Here is a 15,987-nt window from a genome sequence, read left to right as displayed (position 1 = left end):
AGTCCCAATTGGGGTGTTTTTGGTGCATACTGTCTCAGTACTCCATTCTACAATACTGTATATGCAAGCTGCTTCGTGTTCATCTTGCCAATTGATGGCTTGTAATGACTTAGGTGTATTTTCTTGCTGATTTTAGCTATCATTATAGCAAATCATTGAACCACTTCACAGTACCACCAATAGGCTATTGTATTGTCAATCCACATACACTTGTTAATAAATTCTCTATTCTAAAATTTTCTATGCTGCTGTATCATTTGTCACTTGTGGCAGTGCCGGTGATACATTTTGGCATCATATGATGTCACCCACAATTAAGGGCTTACACCCCATAAGGATATTAAATCTTCTACATAAATATTGAAACATGGAAGCTTTATTAATATTAATCCTTAAACACTAATCAATTGAAAGAATTCACTATCATCTAGATCAGTAGTTCTTAACCTGTGGGGAATTCCCCACTGGTGGGGAATGGCGGAGTTGCCAAGTGGGGAATGACCGGTCGGACAGAAGAACCACGGTCTTTTCATATGTATTTTATTTCCATGTGATAACTGTTAGTAAAAAATCTAATATATGCAAACAAAAATTAAGGGCCGTAAAATGGCACAAAAAAGCAAAGCGTATATTTACATACTAAACACTGCATGGGTTAAAATAGAATTTGGCAAAGACCGATGCTGTGGTGGGAAATGGAGAGTTGGCTCACTAAAAAGTGGGGAATTGGAGAAAAAAGGTTAAGAACCCCTGATCTAGATGAATCTAAGCAATGTCCTACTGTGTATACGTCATATCTAAAAAAAAAATTTATTTACTTTAATATCAAGTTTCCTCTAAAAGGAAATTGTCAATTATGAACTTTAACTAGTGAAGCTGAAAATCTACCTTAATAACTGCATCCAAAAATAAAAATCAACACAATGAAAGATAACTACCAAAGGATTACAAAGGTGGAGCATGCTGACAGCAGGAGACCTTTTGGTCCATAACCAGGTCAGATGCAAAAAAAATATATATATAATGATAAAAAAATAAAAATTATAATAATATAAATAATAGTAAATGAAATAAATGCATAGGTATAGTTAAATAGTAGACAAACAGGTAAGTAGTAAATAATAATGAACAGACAAATAATGACAAATAAACAAATATAAAATAAATGGCAATCATTGTAGTATCTTGGGTGTTTATCTAAATGAATCTTAAAGCTTTGAACTGAACTACATTGCACTGCCTCTGCAGGAAGTTTATTCCATTCATTAACTACACAGTTGGCAAAATTGTTTCTACCCACTTTCAAATTAAATCTATTTCTTGACAGTTTGAGACCATTATTTCTTGTTGGATTCTCATTCAGTGTGAAAAAATTTTCACTTCTGATGTTGTCAATTCTCTTTAGAATCTTAAAGACCTGTATCAAGTCACTGCTTTTTTAGGGAAAAGATTCATATGTTTTAGTAGATTTTTGTATTATTTGTTTTTGATATTTGGAATCAGTTTTGTGGCTCACCATTGTACTTTTTCCAATCTGTCAATGTCTTTAATGAGATTTGGTGACCACATGGAAACAGCATATTCCAACTGTGGACGAACAAACAATTTATATAACTTGTTAGAGATGGACTTCTGAAGTAAAAAATTGCACAATCAGTCCTAGAATCTTATTTGCTTTCTCAGAGGCTGAAATACACTGCTTAGATGATTTAAGATCATTACTGATAATTACACCAAGATCCTTTTCACTATCCACTTTTGTTAACAAATTTCCATATAACTTGTAATCGTACTTACTGTTATTTTTACCTACGTGCATTACCTTACTCTGTGTTAGATTTCATTAGTCACTTTTCAGACCATTGTTGTAATTTATCTGAATCTTCTTGAATATCTAACTGGTTTAAATGATCATTTGCCATTCTGCAGTTTTGTATCATCAGCAAATTTGGAGTCCAGCCTATATCATTTATATATATACTATGAATAGAAGTGGCCCAAGAACAGAACCCTAAGGAACTTCACTTGTAACATTTTTCCATCTAGAAGTTTTGCCTTTTAGAACAACTCTGTTTTCTATCGTTTAACCAATTACTAGTCCAACTTAATAGGCTACCACTTACTCTGTGTGAAGCTAATTTAGTAAGTAGTCTTATGTGGGGGGACGGTATCAAAAGCTTTTGCAAAGTCTAGATATATTAAATCTATATTAATTCTTTTGTCATAATTCAAGATGACTGTGTTGTAAAATTTGAGTAAATTAGTCACACAAGAACATTTCCATCTGAATCCATGCTGGCTATCATTTATCAAACAGTTACTTTCTAAATGATGTTCGATATAATCTCTGATGATAGTTTCCATCATTTTTCCTTTGTCACCTTTCTTGAATATAGGAGTAATGTTACCTAGCTTCCATTCTCTTGGAACATCTCCGGATATGATGAATTTCTTGAAAATAATTTCTAATGGAACAACAATCTCATTTTTCATTTCCTTCAAGATTCTTGGATGCCAACCGTCAGGCCCTGGTGTTTCATTAACTTCGAGTTTCTCTATACACCTTTTAATTTTTTCTTTTGTTATATTTAATGTAGTAAATTTACGCTAGACTTTTCATAGATTTCAGTTTGGAGTTCACTTTGAGGTGTTTCGTTTACGAATACTGAGCTAAAATAATTGTTTAAGATATCACACATTCCTTGTCTTGTGGGCTCTTTTACATGCTGAACTAAGTAATTATCATCAAGAAAATCTATTAAGTGACTACCTATATGGCCATGTTCTAGGGTCATCCAATCAATGTCAGTAAAACTGAAATCACCCATTATCAATAAGTCCTGGTTGCAGAAACTAGATAGTTCTTTAAACAACAGTTTGTCATCTGCTAATGATAATGTTTTTGGCCTATACATTACACCTACATTCATTTTTTGTCCATTTGTTTGAGTTAATTCTACCCACAAACTAATATGCATCCTGTTTCACTTTCTCTAAAACACAGGCATGGACATTGCTTTTAACATACAACAGAACACCCCTACCTTTCTTGTGGTTTCTATCCAAATGAGCTAAGTAGACATGGAAAAACATTTGTTCAAATTCTAGATACTTCTGATGGGATTTCAATAATCTACCGAAACTATATTACCAATATCCTATCCAAAAAGTTCACATATTATCACACACACACACATATTCGTGTGCATGTACCAATAGCTTTTCCCCCTTTATAAGGAGTTACCACTAAAATATCCTAAATCTACATAAAAAGAATCACAATACTAAGTTTAGTGTTTCTAGGAAATTATTCTACAAGTTCAACTTGCTAATCTGAGTCAGTATCTTGGAGGCTGGCTTTCTGCACTAACTACTGTGATATTCACATCTTTTTTACTGTAAATGACTATTTTTAGCTTAACATCTTTATGAGTCACATTAATCTACACATCAAATTAATATCACTGGGAGTGAAAGACATCCGTTATATTTGAAAGTACAGGGTGTACTTTGTGCATTACAAGGAGTGCTTTTCTTTTACATATTTCACATTTGTAGGTGTTTAAATGACACAGTATACAATCGTAAAGCTAAAATGATGATATACTAATGTTGACTGGTACTTAAAACAAAACTAAAGCAATATAATAATAATAATAATTGTTGTTGCCTAAAGTTTCAATGACTGGAAATCCAGAGCCTGAAAAGAGCTGGCAATAGTTCTCAGGCTCTTCCACAAACCTCTCTAGGAAGAAATGGATTGTTGTCTGTGTTGTACTAGTGTGGAACCATTCCATGTCAATGGCTTATAGTGGTAGGAAGTGAGCAGTTACCAGTAGTCAACTCTCCTTATGTGAAACAGTGGTGGAAAGACTGTCAGCATGGAGTTGAGGGTGTTACAAAGTCTTGAAAGTGGATGACAAGATTCTTTTTGACATCCATCTTGTAGGACCACCACTTGTAAGTACATTGTGGGTCCCACAATACATAAATTTAAAATAATCAAGCACTTGGGAAAATAGGTGCAGAAATTGCCAGACCTAACCTTGGTAAAATCTATAAAAACAAGAAACACGACTATAACATCTATAAAATTAATTTCACTCAAATGGCACAAAGATTGGCTCTGTCTAGTATGTAGCTATGTCAATGTTTCTAATCATATAAAAAGGGCCAGCCTGATAATGAGCAGCTAATGTATCAAACCCTAGATGGCACAGAATACAAGCTTTAAAGAGATCAATAAAAATGTTGCAGTACTTATGGACACCTGAATTCATGAACACTGGTTTGACTGAGCAAAAAATATGATAAAGATCTTCTTGGACACCTTTCAAGATCCTTACCTGTGACTCTAAGGCCAGCAAAAGGCTCCCTGTTCATTTACAGGTAGCTCATGACCACTTATCTATCAAAAACTGCATAGCTTTTCCACCTTGACAAAGATATTGCAAAAAGACAGGGGAAATGAGTACATGTTGATAACAAGGACGAGATCCATCCTACAAGTGAACTTAAATTGCAGGACTAAAACAACTTTACTTGAATATCCCAGGGTATTATCACAGCACCCTATTAATCTAGAATCTTGCAAAGACAAGTTTCATAATACCAATTGTAGTCAGCAGGAAAGGTAGCTAAAAAATTACCCTTCCTCCTAGATCTTCATGGGGTAATGGGACTGATCCTTTCAAGAACCTGGGTGGAAACATTTCCCCATGGGGAAATCTTACATAGCTAATGAAACAACACTGGAACTATTTTGTCATGTCCATATATAGTATGTGAACACTTACCGGTACAACCTAAAATAGTGTTGGTCTTATATCAGCAAGTAACCAATAAGTTAAATTGATACAATGTAAGCTAATAAGTGTATCTAACAATCTGCATTGTGGCCTGCATCCATCCTCACTGTGCTGCACCTATCCTTGGCATCAATTTTAGACAAAAGAAAGAAGATGAAAGGGATTGAAAGAAGATGAAAGGAACAACTGGAGAATGGAAGGGAGAATAAGTAATGAGGTCTCTCTCAAGAAACAAGGTGGATGGGGTTAGGGGGAGAGACAGACAGACACACACACATACACAGGGAGAGAGAGAAGGCAAAGGGGGGGGGTGAATCCTATGTAGAAGGAAAATAGGAAGGATGGGCAAGGGGAAAGGGAGGGGTTGACTAATCACAAAAATTGAAATATACAGTGAGACCTCTTATTAACGGATGTTAATTGGCTGTGTTTGCAGAGTTTTCGCTGTATTTTTGGTATTTCTGGTGCTGTTGTTTAGTGTGTGCAATCACTATGTTACCCAAAAAGCACTCAAAAAAAAAAAAAAAAAAAAAAAAAAACAGCTAATTAACGTCTGTTAATGAGAGGTCTCGCTGTACTGCACTCCCGAGCATTGTTACATGGGGCCGGGATGACCCATCATCCGCAAGGTGCAAAGATGTGAGGGGCAATGAAAATGTGTAAACTTTGACTAAGGCACCCTCCTTTATAAGATGGAAAAGGTATTTTGGTTTATGTATGAAAGATGAGAAAAAGGGAAGTGGAAAAGATGAAGGTACAAATCATGAGGCAAGTGTGGGGGTAGAGGAAAAGAGAGTACCAGATCTTATACTAATATTCTTATTGGTATGCTGATATTTTCAAGACAACCTCCAGTTATGGTACTGTAATTAATACCCAAATTCAACCTTACAAGATTAACTAATACTTAAGTTTACAAATTATATAATGCAACTTGCATTCACAATAAAAATGCTCATAACAAACACAAGGAATTTTGTGCAAATCTGATACATTTAAAAGAAGCGTATGAATATATAGAAGCATATAAAAACTCTTGTCCAATTAGTCTTCAATATTCCTTTGCACATACCCTGACTTGAGGCACAAAAATTTAAAAAATCTGAATCCTACATTCAGACAAGTATCCAAAGCATTTGACAAGTACTCTAATTACTTGCATATCCAATATACTGGCCTCCATGCAAACCAAATAAACACTATGAGTATGTATATAAGCAAATTATTTAAAAGGGGGTCTTACACTTTAATTCTGGCTGACCCCTTAGTATAAAAGACCATTAAGTTGGACATTCTGAGGTTAGAAAGCAGCATACTATGGCAGGACCTACTGTTGCACACTCCATCACAAATGTGACAGTATAGAGTTAGTCTTGATAAGGCACTTTTGCTTGGCAGTGGAAATGAGCCTTTAAGAAGAGCAAGATAAGCATACAAGTTTAAACAAAGCTTATCTTCCATGATATGTAATATGTCTTGAGAGGTCCACAAACAATAAAAACATATGAAGCATCAAAATCTATGAGGATGGAGTCAAACAATCATATTGTACATTAAGAAATGGGGCATCTTTCTGTAAGTCTTCTAAATTTTCTTTTAATTTACTGTATTTGGTTTCTGGTCTGCTATGGATTGGCCTTAGGAACATCAATTTTTTTTATTCAGGTGAACATCTCGCATCAATGTTGAAAAATAATATGCAGTCTGCACCTTGCCATTCATGTCCTCTTGTGCTGAAAAACAAATTGAACAAGTCAATAATTCATAATTACACCCCAAAGGCCCTTTCACTTCTATAAGGGGGGGGATGGCCAAGTCTACCTATACAACAAGGGAAGTAGCCAAGTCAAAAGGCATATACATACTACCATCCATTCCATTCTCATCAAGTCAATAACAGTGTATATACTTACCATACATCCATCCCACAACCATCCAAATCCCATCTGTCACTCCCCCCCCACCCTCCCAACATCTTAGCACCTTATGGATGAAGGGTCATCCATGTCTCGTGACATACTGCTCATGTCTAAGACAAGGCAGTGTAACACAGCACTTCTACACTAGCAAATGACAGTTGGAGCTGGATTAACTCCCCTTTCTCATCCACTTCAAAAAATGTATGAAGCAACACAGAACATCCCCTTCAGCTGTATAATTTCTTCGTTCCTTTAGAACTACTCAGCAATCATTTCTATCTTTTACATTCTCTTCTTTGCTTGACACATTTTTATTGCATCCAATGCCCCATTCACCCCATCCATCTTCCTGATTCTTTGTCTTTCTCTCATGTTTAATTCATCCACTTTTGTTCACTATAAACCCACTATCGGAGAAATAATATTGGAAGTACAGGAAAACTGTATATTTCGACTACTATCTGTAGTCCTCTTTATTCTGCTGAAGAGGACTACAGATAGTAGTCGAAATATAGTTTTCCTGTACTTCCGATATTATTTCTCCGATAGTGGCTTTATAGTGAACATTTACAAATGTGTTACAACATACCAATTTCCAATCATCCACTTTTGCTTTCCACTTTTTTGTTAGTCTTTCCTCACTCTTTCCATTTGCCCAAATCAAGCCAGCATTCTCTGGTCTATCTTATCCAGCAGGTCTAAACCCAAATTTTGTTCTTCACCTCTTACTCTATCAATGATACATACGTAAATATACTGTGGGTTTTCCCCCCTTACAAGGGAGGTAATAAATCTGCTCCCACCCATTTCATCCACACATATTCCACTCCCATTTACCACCCCTCCCTCACCCCCCTTTTTCTTGGCTCCTCCTGGATGATGGGTCATCCTTTCATCTTGCCCATTGCCATGGGTCAGAAGCAATGCAGCCAGACAGCACATCCACAGCAAGGTCAGTTCATTTAATAGGTGATCCCCCCTCTCCATCCCCTCATGCAGAAAAGGAGATGGGGAAAAATCCCTTTGGGCTGCATCAAAATATCATTTACACATACCCCACCCACCCTCTTCCATGCATCACAGCATCATCCATACACAACCATTCTCCACTCACCCCTATCTTCTGTCCTCTCCCTTCCATCCTCAACACATTCTCCTCTTTCCCAAAGCCCCTTTTACCCCGTTTGTCCATCTCATCATTGTCACCCCCTCATGCTCACATCTTCCACATCTGCCCTCCACACCTCTTTTACTAATCTTTCTGAACTCATTCTTTCCATGTATCCAAACCATCCCAATACTCCTTTATCAATCCCATCTCCCAACTCTCTTTCCACCCCCAGTCTCCTCCTCATTTCTCACTCTATCTAGCCTAGTAACCCCTATCATACTTCTTGGAAATTTCATCTCAAACACATTTAAACTTTTCCTCTCTTATGTTCCATATTTATACCCCATACAGTGCTGTCAGTACAATCACCCCTTCATACAATCTCCTCTTAGCATCCATTCCCAAAGGTCTTTTCTTATTACACTTTTTTTTTTATCCCCCAAGGCATTTACTTGCTTCTCTCAATCTACATTCTACCTCCATCCCCACTCCTCCCTTTCCTGCCACATTCGCACCAAAGTATCTAAAACAATCCACTTTCTCCAATCTCTGTCCCTTAATGCTCATTTCCAATTTGCTGCTACATTCTCCCTTTGTACAACTCATTACCTTACTTTTACCCACATTTATCATTGACTTCTTTCTTTCGCACACCTCTCTGTCCCTTAATGCTCATTTCCAATTTGCTGCTACATTCTCCCTTTGTACAACTCATTACCTTACTTTTACCCACATTTATCATCGACTTCTTTCTTTCGCACACCTTCCAAAGTCATCAGCAAACAACAACTGGCTTATCTCTCATTTTTCTCCTTTTTTTTTTTTTAATTATTTCCAATCCCCAGCACATTACCCTTACACCTCTTGCACCACCCCATCCATGTATAAATTGAACAGCCATGGTGACATAACACATCTCTGGTGAAGTCTCACCTTTACCTCAAACCACTCACTCTCTTCATTTTTAATTCTAATAAAGGCCCTATTACTCTCATAAAAACTCTTGATGGCTTTTAACAGCTTTCCTCCTATCCCATACATCTGCAATACCTCCCATAGTGCCTTCCTGTCTACCCTATCATAAGCCTGTTCTAAATCCATAAAGGCCTAAAAAACATCCTGACCTTTTTCTAAAGCTTTCTCACATATCTGCCTTACAACAAAAATCTGATCCATGCAACTCTTACTGTCCTAAACCTACATTGTTCCTCACCAATTACTCCCTCTGTTCCTCTCCTAATCCTCTCAATCAAAACCCTCTCATAAGTCTTCCCAGCTACACTCAACAAACTGATCCCTCTGAAACTACTACCCTTTTCCTTTGTACAGTGGAACTACACAAGCACTCCTCCAGCCCTTTGGCACTCTACCCTCTTTTAAACAAACATTAAACAACCTCACCAGACAGTCCACCATCACTTTACTTCCCTTTCTAGACACACCACATGACACCTAACTTGGGTGCCTTATCTGCTCTTATCATTCTAATAACTGCTTTCACCTCATCTTTTCTTATTTCTCCTCCATCACTGTTATCCCTGCAAACAAGGTGTAGGGATGACCCGTCATCCAGGAGGTGCTAAGATAAGAGGGAGGGTGGAGGGGTGTGGAGTGTATTCAGGGATGGAATGGGTGGGAGTGATTTTATGCCTTTTCCTTTTTGGCTACCTCCCTTGTAAGGGGAAAAAAGCCTTGGTATATGTATAAGTATATCACTGTTATTTTCTTAGTGCTTCCCACTGCAACTACCTTTCCCTATTCTCCTTCACATTTAGCAACTCCCTAAATTACTCTGCCCATTTTCCTCTTACTGCTGTCTCTTCCATCATCTCTTCATCTGCACCTTTTACCTCTTTTAATTTCTTTCTAAAATATCTATTTTACTTAAAAAAAAAAAAAAAAAAAAAAAAAAAAAAAAAAATCCACAATTTCACATCTGCACTCCCTTTTGCCTCTTTTAATGCTGTACTTCTCTTTTCTTTGTACCCCTCATATGATTTTCTTGTCTTATTTTGCAACCAATCTGTGAATGCTAATTTCTTCTTTTCTATAACCTAGATTTACCGACTCTGGAGCAAAGAAGAGAGAGAGGTGACCTACTGACCATCTACAGAATCATGAAAGGCATAGAAATACTTGATAGAGAGGACTTGTTAAATTGGGACAGGAGAAGCACAAGAGGACATGGAAAATAAAAAACATAGCTACAGAAGAGATCTGAAGAAAAACACTTTTCCACATAGTGGTAGACACTTGGAACAAACTGGACAAGGAAATAGTGTGCGCAAAAACCATTCATGAGTTTGAAAGCAAACTAGACACTGCGAGATACAAAGGCGGGACACCATGAGCATAGCTCTCCTTCCCACAAAATACAACTAGGTAAATACAAAACGTTCTGCAGACGCTGCTAGAGTTGAAAAGGCGAAGCAAAAGGAGTAGTAGTCTGACATTGGAGGTAAAATTAGATATTTTGAAGAGGAAAGAGTGAGAAGGTATATCTGCCATAAGTTAAAACTTGGGCCTAGCCCAATTGACAGTCTGGACGGTGTTGAAGAATCATGAGGCTATAAAAAATAGCTGGGGAGAATACAATGCATATGCAGAGCAAATTGCTAACAAAACACTGTGAGCCAATAATGGATAAGATGGAAAGTTTGCTTAAATTGTGAATTGATGACCAGAATCATCAAAATGTGGCTCTGTCTTTGAATTTAATCTGTCAGAAAGCATTGTCCATTATTGAAAGACTGAAGGTAGAAATGGGAGTGGAATACTTTGAATTTTAAGCAAGCAAAGGACGGTTTGATAAATTCAGGCGACGTTCAGCTCTCCATAATATCAAGGTCACAGGTGAGGCTGCAGACAAATTCAAGCCAGACAAAGAGGCTGCAAACAAATTCAACCCAGAATTAGAAAAGTGCATTGATGAGAAAGGGTACGGCAAGAAACAAGTTATAAATTATGATGAAACAGGACTTTACTGGAAGAGGATGACCGGTAAGACCTATATTGACAAGGAAGAAAAAAGTGTGAAGGGGTTTAAAGCCTCTAAGGACCACTTAACCCTGTTACTTGGAGGCAATGCAGAGGGGGATTTGAAGCCAAAGCCACTCCTCATATACCACTCAGAAAACCTGAGACCACTCAAGGGGTTACTGAAGCAATACTTACTTGTGGTATGGAAATCAAATCCGAAGGCATGGCTGACCACTTCAATTCACCAGGACTATTTTACATCATATCTGTCTCCAACTCTTATGGAGTATGCATCAGCTAACAACATTGCCAACCGATTCTTACTGATAGTTGACAATACTTCCAGCCACTGGGCGGATAATATCGAGGTGATGTTCCTTCCCCCAAACACCACAGCTCTGATCCAAAACACTCATCAAGACATTCAAAGCTTATTACCAGCGGCAAACCATACAGCAACTGATAAAGGGCACAGATGGGCCTGGCAAGCCCACTATCAAAGAATGGTGGAAGTCTTATAACATTAAGCATGCCTTAGACAACATCAAGTCATTATGGGATGAAGTGAAGAACTCTACCATGAACTTGGTGTGGAGGAAAGTATGGCCAGAATGTGTGCATAACTTCCCAGGCTTCGCTGAAGACAACATCGGTGCAATCAGAGATGACATCGTAAATCTGTGCCATAAGGCTGGCTTCGATGGAGTTGATGATGATGATGATGATGTTCAAGATCTTTTGGAAAGCCATGGTAAACTTCTCACAAATGATGAACTTACAGAGCTCGACAAGGCATTACAGGAGGCAGAAAAAGAGGGAAATGAGGAAGAAGAACCTGCGCATGGCCTGGACATCAAACTCTTAGAGAATGTCTCGGAAGTGTCAAAAAAGCCCTGGAAAACCTGAAGGAACGTGACCCAAATCCTACCAGGAGTGGCAACGTGGCTCATGACATAGAGAAAAGTGTCAAAATTTATCAAGAAATCTATGATGAAAAAAGAAGAAACGCCAAACAGTCCTCCATCTTCTCGTTCTTCAAGCCAGTCACACCTGCCGTCCCTGTCACACCTGCCGACCCTGCTACAATTGACCCTTCCACATCTGCTGCCAACGGTTCTACAGCTGGTCCTTCCTCCATATCTTCTTTTTTCAAACCAGTCAAACATGCTGACCCTGCTACAGCTGGCCCTTCCACATCTGCTTCCAACAGTGCAGACGACGAAGTGTTTGAGGGTTTTCAGCCTCCTGCCTAACCCTCATCTTTTTCTGCCCACTTAGCAAAAGATGAGAAAGGGCTGAGATCCCTACTGTCCCTTAGCCTTGGGAGGGACATCATCTGATAGAATACATGGCGAGTGAAAGGTAAATAAAAACATTTTCTGTTTATTTCTTTTGCGCAGTACTTTACATTTTCTTATGTGACTATTTTCATGTATTTTTGTGTCTGTAGGGGTGACTTTCGACATGCTGGAACACATATCCTATTATTACATGTTATAATGGGTTCAGTATACGGTAATTTCAATTTGCAGTAAGGTTTTCAGGAACGCATATGTACTGTATAACGAGGACTTACTGTATTTATAGAATCATGAAAGGCATGGAAATTATTGATAGAAAAGATCTAATAAAATGGGATGGATGAAATACAAAAGGACACAGAAAGAAAATAAAAAAGACAATTATAGAAGAGACCTGAAAAAGAACAGCTTTCCCTACAGGATAATAGATGTTTGGAACAAGTTAGATGAAAATGTGGTGTGTGCAAAAATGATACATGAATTTAAAAACATACATACATATACCAAAGGCTTTTCCCCCCGTACATGGGGGGTAGCCAAAAAGAAAAAGGCATAGTAACCACTCCCACCCATTTCATTTACCATATATTCCACTCCCCTCCACCCTCCTCCCTCCCTCCTATCTTGGCACCTCCTGGATGACGAGTCATCCCTGCATCCTGTCCACTGCCCTGGGTCAGATGCAGTGTCGCAGTCTAGATAAAATGAGATATGGAGATGGGATACCATAAGCATAGCTCCACTTCCTGTAAAATACAACTAGGTAAATACACACACACACAGTAAATAAATGAATACTTACATGCACTGGACTTAAAGTTGGCTATCATATACCTGTTGACAGATGTAAGCATTGAGACCACATCCTTGTGACCATGTTCACGGCGAAATATTTCAACAACAGACTGAACAAACCATGATCCATATGTTTTGTTCCTCCATGAATAGTACCCTATTGTAAAAGAACAATAATAAAAATAAATCTTATTGATTTGTTTTACACATATATGGTATATAGTACTTCATAATAAGGGTAGCAGAGTCAAAGTACAAAACAAAGCATATGCCCATTCCCCCTCATAACAGGTGTGGCTAGGTAGAATCAAATACCAATGTCAAATATAAATAAAATCCATTCAACCATCCCTTCCCATCACAGCAACTTAGGGATGAAAGGTTGCCCTATCCTCAGCCACATTGGTTGGGTCAAAAGCAATTTAATAAGGCATGGCAGGACCCAATAAGCCAGAGCTACTTTTTCCCACTGCTTCATCCTATACTGACCACCCTCCTTCACGCAAATTAACCCCTTCGATACGATGATGCCTATGTAGGCGTCATGAGGAGCAAGGGGGTTGGCGAGGATGCCGATGTCGGCGTCTTGATTACAGACGCTCCTCAGCTTACGTTTTAGTTACGTTCTGAACGGCCGAACGTAACATGAAAATGAACGTAAGTTGTTACTGTACGTTCCACTAATGTATGACTGATCATACTGTACTATACATCCATAAATTCTATTACCGTATATTACAAAACACCCCTAAATCATTAATTATAAACATAACATTGTAAAATAATAACATTAATCTCTAAATCAAATTCAAGCAACATAAATTGAGATGATGGAGGAAAAGGAGGAGGGGAGGAGGAGGAGGAGGAGGCAAGGCATGTTCAGTCTGTCGTCTGTGCCATGTAAACAATGGACGCAGCGTCATGCGTAAGTATCGTCTGAACTACGGAGAGCGCGCTAAAAAAAATCGCTAAAAAAATTTTTTTTTTACAGTCAGTTCAAACGTAAAATCGAAAAAACGTAAAACAAATGAATGTAAGTAGAGGAGCGTCTGTATATATATTGTAGTTGTACCTGCATGACCCCCATACTCTGTAAACTGGCTTCATCATATTTTCTATGGTTATCAAAATTCACGGGTGAAAGAGAACAAGCAATACAGCGGTAACTTTATTTTTTATAATGCGAGTATTATGACGCAACATGGCACATCTGGCAGCTAATGCTGCCCACGAGATTTTGGCCCGGAGTGAAGCGGTTAATGTGAGTCCCTCAAGGCACAATACTTTCACCATTTAAGTATTGTATTCTAATTCTGTTAACATTATGCATAGATGTACAGGTAAACGTCGACTTACGATGGCCGCGACTTACGATTGTTCGACTTTACGATGACGACGACGACGATATGATAATTTAACCCCTTCCATACGGTGCCGCACACGTAGGCGTCATGAGGAGCAAGTGGATTCGCGACGCTGCCATATCGGCGTCTTGATTATATTTATTGTAGTCGCCCCTGTGTTTTTACATTCTCTCAAATGTGCCCTAAATCCCATTCTCTGTGGTTTTCAAAATTCGCGGGTGAAAGAGAGAACGATCGATATAAGCGGTGACTATATTTTATGATGCGAGTCTTATTACGTCACGTCGTATGGCTGGCATTGGCTGCTGCCCGCGAGATTTAAGTTCCGTACTGAAAATACATATTATAGTGTTTGAATATGGTAAAAAGGATAAAAATAATTAAATAAACTACTGTACATGTTTAATAGGCTATATTCAGTATCTCTGGTGGTTAATATACAGGTAGGCTAGGTACAGTGACCACGGAACAGTGATACACAAATTGGGGATCGACTTACGATGAAATCGTCTTACGATGGCTCTATCGAAACCTAATGCCATCGTAAGTCGACGTTTACCTGTACTGTACAACGAAAATTGATGTGTCATTCTGTATGTGTGCACATACATGCGTGTAACAGGCGTGAATCTTCTAGAACATTCTAATTGCCATTTCTGCTTACTTAATTATAATTTTATTTTTGTAATGCAAAAGTTGAATAAATGAGATAGATTATTAATATTATCAAAATTGAATTATTGTATAACTGAGATTGGATGTATGTAAAATTTCCGTGTGCAAGGAATGATTGTGGAAATTAAAATTAATAATTAGCAACTGTTTTGGGCACGCCATCCACAGCATGAAGTCACGCATGGTCAGTCACAAGCGAGCAGACATTGATTCAGTACACGTGTTTGAGAGTGAGCCAGTGAGAACTTATATTGTACATTCCCTGTGAAATTACACTTTGGAAATACCTTCAGCGTTTTCCTTTCCACCTTATTGGACAACCAATATAAGAAAAAACTTGATGCTGAGAGATACAAAGATGGGTCACCACGAGCATGGCTCCCTTCCCGTATAATACAACTAGGTAAATTACTGTTCAACCAACCGCAGATCCAGAACTAAACACTGTACAGTAGTATAGTGCACTGGGCATAGGACTAATGTGAACTAGTGCAAGGGTGGTTTACTGCGTGCCCGACTCGCAGATGCCTCCCACTACGAGGACCCCTTTCATACTTTATACAAAGCCCCCCTCTATGTACGCGCGCCTACGGTGCCCAATGCCTTCGTCCACGGACAGTTGCTCTTTAGATTCCATGGGCACATGACGTGCCCCCTCTGTATACATAACCTACCGATCAATAAACCCACGAACCACACAACTTGTTTCACTGCCGCCCTTGCAACATGCTTGCGAAGAAACACCAATGTTCTCTCATTGGCAGATGACATGGCAATAATAACCCACCACAGTATATACAAAATAGCAGCAAAGAACACCCAAACATACTTAAATTGGAACAAAATCTGAAAAAAAAAAGGAAATTTCACCCAAGAAATTAACAGTGACATCACTCAACTAACAAGCACAAAAAGAAGATTTTTTTTTTTTTTACCCAATTGCAAAATTAAATAGCCAATTCCTTCCACTAGAAAAGAAACCTAAAATCTGTCCTCACATTTGATACTCACATGACTTTCAGCCCAATTATCGAA

General features: G+C 38.2%; 1 protein-coding gene across 4 annotated transcripts in view; it reads right to left on the bottom strand.

Moving 5' to 3' along the window:
• Window positions 1-1,119: 1,119 nt before the first annotated feature.
• LOC143035958 (caspase-1-like) overlaps window positions 1,120-15,987 on the bottom strand; it is a 36,634-nt gene continuing 21,766 nt past the window's right edge. For 3 of the 4 annotated variants that reach the window (XM_076203212.1, XM_076203214.1, XM_076203213.1), the window contains exons 7-8: window positions 12,921-13,070; window positions 1,120-6,541 (exon numbers count right to left, since the gene is read on the bottom strand). In XM_076203212.1, coding sequence (XP_076059327.1) covers window positions 6,456-6,541; window positions 12,921-13,070 — 236 coding nt within the window. In that variant the 3' untranslated portion in view covers window positions 1,120-6,455. The remainder of the gene's footprint in view (window positions 6,542-12,920; window positions 13,071-15,987) is intronic. The other variant, XM_076203216.1, reaches the window with a different exon arrangement.

The sequence above is a fragment of the Oratosquilla oratoria genome, chromosome 19 (genome assembly GCF_046742065.1).
Source record: "Oratosquilla oratoria isolate Oo_2021 chromosome 19, ASM4674206v1, whole genome shotgun sequence".
NCBI classification, from domain to species: Eukaryota; Metazoa; Arthropoda; class Malacostraca; order Stomatopoda; family Squillidae; genus Oratosquilla; species Oratosquilla oratoria.
This window is presented reverse-complemented; position numbering and strand designations above follow the sequence as displayed.